The sequence below is a fragment of the Nicotiana tabacum genome, chromosome 4 (genome assembly GCF_000715075.1).
Source record: "Nicotiana tabacum cultivar K326 chromosome 4, ASM71507v2, whole genome shotgun sequence".
NCBI lineage: Eukaryota > Viridiplantae > Streptophyta > Magnoliopsida > Solanales > Solanaceae > Nicotiana > Nicotiana tabacum.
This window is the reverse complement of record NC_134083.1, coordinates 142,446,701-142,449,971: the sequence shown is the minus strand read 5'-3', so window position 1 is coordinate 142,449,971 and position 3,271 is coordinate 142,446,701. Positions and strand designations below refer to the sequence as shown.

The 3,271-nt window shown below is 37.1% G+C and overlaps 1 protein-coding gene across 1 annotated transcript; it reads left to right on the top strand.

The window, feature by feature from the left end:
- The first annotated feature begins 1,641 nt into the window (after positions 1–1,641).
- LOC142180153 (uncharacterized) lies at positions 1,642–2,085 on the top strand. Its single transcript, XM_075251089.1, has one exon. The coding sequence runs from the start codon at positions 1,642–1,644 to the stop codon at positions 2,083–2,085; it is 444 nt and encodes a 147-aa protein (XP_075107190.1).
- Positions 2,086–3,271: the final 1,186 nt, after the last annotated feature.

The window sequence follows — 3,271 nt, the reverse complement described above, 5'->3', positions numbered from 1 at the left end:
CCAATAGTGCTCGGAACTTATCCTTACAAGTGAGATTCTATATCCTTATATAGGAGTATCCAATTATAACATTTCCCCCTATTTATGACGAATTCATTATGAGCATTAATGGTATTAATTGCTTGTTATGGTTGATAATCATAACTAACACATTCGTAATTGTAAAGGCCTTGTAATGACTCTGATTCCCTTTCCGTATTTACTGTTGGTTCATGAATCTTCCTTCTTTTTGGTCTTGATTCATTCCACTCGTGCCTACTCAACAGCTGTTTAGCCTCGGTCATTTTTTCTTTACTGTCTCGTGGGTGTTTACTCCGTATCTTCCTTACTCCATTAATTTCATTAATGGAATACGCCAGTTGTCACTTCACCATTGTTCCACGTATCATGCTTTGTTAGCTCAGTAAGATTGCACGTGTGACACCTTTTTTCCACCAATACAGAACATACTCAGTTCTGATCAAGCCGTGTTGCAGCCTTTCTATGGTGAAATGACAATTTATTCTATATGTTAGTGAATTTTTCTACAAATGATCTGTTGAACTATTACGGCATGGAGCTTCGCATGTCAGTGGACCTCTTTGACTATGTTTTCTTTTTGTCTTTTCCTCCTCCAGGTGGTATGCTCATATTTCAACTTTATCTGATCATCACAAAATAATACCGCATATGCTTTCCTAGAATGTGGACTTCACTTATTGTAATACCCTAAAATCTTTGAGCATATCTTTGTTAGGATCGGACTTGAAGGATCTTTATGAATATCTTTTAGTCTTAATGTTGTAGTGTTATTACTATTTTATTTTAAGTGTAAAGAGGATTGATAAGTAATGTGCCTTTGTATTTTGATGATTTAATAAACTTCATATGAGAACCAGATAGGGAACATGTTACACCGCCTCAAAATGCTCAGAACAACAAGTCACATGTCTGGCACAAGTTCCAATCTTTATGGAGAATACTATATACCGGATACTTGCTTATATCATCCCAATGATCTCAATTATATATTACCAACATAAGACAAGAAAAAACACACACTTGCAAACCCTAAATCATTTAAGTCTCTCTCAAGTGTGCCGTCGCCTTCACTGACTCCAAGGTTTCAAGAACAAAGTAGCAACAGAACAAAGGACCAAATTCCAACACTGAGTTTATCGTATGTCCTTAGTATTGTTATATCTTTGTTAATGTTATTCACTTGTAATTCCTACTCAGCTTAGTTAGAAGTATCTTGTAGGATACTTTCTGTAAAATCATATACCGTGTGTTTGTGTTTTCGCTAGAGTTAGTCAAAGTTGGGAGCTTTGTAATAGAGTTATTACAAAAAGGCTTGCAATAGAGTTATTGCAAGTAGGTGAAGGATTAAGAGTTTAATTCCTAGGTTATAATAGGTTGTAATCTAAAGTTTGCTCGGTTAGTGAAGTTAAAATCCTACGAGTGTAGGTCGTAGTTCTTAATCCCGTGAGTTGGGACTTTTTCACTTAAAATATTATTGTGTCATTTACTAATTATTGTGTGTGTATTCTATGTGAACTGATAGAGAACCAGGTTCTTTATACAACTTGGTGGACTCTTAGTTTTTATCAGTGATATCAGAGGAGGTTCTTTCTATAAGGCTAATGCCTCGAAAGTATCCACATGGATACTCCACCAAACTTTGAAGAAGGTCAATCAACCTACAGAACACCAAGATTCAATAGACAATACTACGGATGGTGGAAGACAAGGATGCATGATTTTATCATGGCTGAAAATTCGGAGCTTTGGGATGACATTTGCGATGGACCCTTCGTTCCCATGAAGACCATTGGCGAGACAGCAGTGACAGTTCTGAAGATAAGGAAGGAGTACAATGATGTCGACCACAAAGCTATAGAGAAAAACTTCCGAGCAAAGAAGATCCTCGTCTGTGGTATTGGACCAGACAAGTATAATAGAATTTCAGCTTGTCAATCTTCCAAGAAGATCCGGGAGTATTTCCAAACCGCACATGAAGGAACAACTCAAGTCAAGCAGTCAAAGATCGACATGCTCACTACAAAGTATGAACTCTTCAGGATGAAGGATGATGAGTTCATTTAGGATATGCATACTTGCTTCACTTCCATAATCAATGAGCTTCATTCTCTAGGTATTACCTGGTTCTTGGGAGAGTAAAGTTAATGTTATCATGGAAGCAAAAAATCTGCAAAAGTTAACCATTGATGTACTCATTGAAAATCTGAAGACCTACAAAATGAAGTAAAAGAAGGACCATGAAAGAAGAGAACCCAAAAAGGAGAAGAACCTGGTTCTCAAGGCATACAACAGTGACTCAAGTGGTGACGATGCTGACATGGCCTATCTGACAAGGAGGTTTCAGAAAATGGTTAGCAAACCAAAGGGTTATCATTGTTGTCACAAATACGGGAAGCTAGGGAATTTCATCAAAGATTTTTCTCTCCACAAGTAAGACCAGTACAAGCACAACACAGATAAATTAGCCAAGAGGAACTCGGTTCCTGACATGAAATTCAAGAGAAAAGATGTTGTTGACAATGTTGTGAAACAATCTCTTTCTACGTGGGAAGATTCCTCTAGTGAATATGAGGGATATGATGAACAAGGAGGTACCTCCATGATGGCCGTTGAAAGAGAAGCAGCTGAATATGACTCCACTTTTGCCCTGATGGCAAAATCTAACGAGGATGAAAACGATGATGACGGTGAGGTAAACTTTCTAGACATTCAAATAAATTTGAAGTCTTACTCTCAAAAGTAGCTTGTATCCTTAGCAAATGTTCTGATTGACGCTTATCATAACCTTATCAATGATAAAGATGTTTTAATTGTGGAATTAGGAGAGGTAGAACATAAGAGAGATGATTTGCTATTCGTAGTTGTTAATCTAAAAGAAACCATTGAGGATTTAAAGAATGAACAGGATGCTCTAACTGAGAAAATTGAAAAGGTCGAGCATGTGAGAGATGACGTGTTGGTAGTAGTTGTGAATCTAAAGGAAATAGTAGAAGAATTAAAGAGGGAAAATAGTTCTGGAAACACTTCAAAAGGTAAGGAAGTGGCGAGTGAGGCATACCTTAAACTTGAAAATGTGCTCAAAATGCTAAAGTTGAGTCTGTGTGCTGAACTTGAAAGAAATAAACAACTTCAGGTAGATCTAAGCAGGGTTAAAAATGAACTAGATAAATCTCTGAAGTGAACCTGGTCCTCTGATACAATCACTTTTATGTATAAAAGTAGCGGGGGGAACAAGCAGGGAATTGGGTTC

Coding starts and splice junctions, on each gene's coding strand:
- LOC142180153 (XM_075251089.1), top strand. CDS start 1,642: ATGGATACTCCACCAAACTTTGAAGAAGGTCAATCAACCTACAGAACA.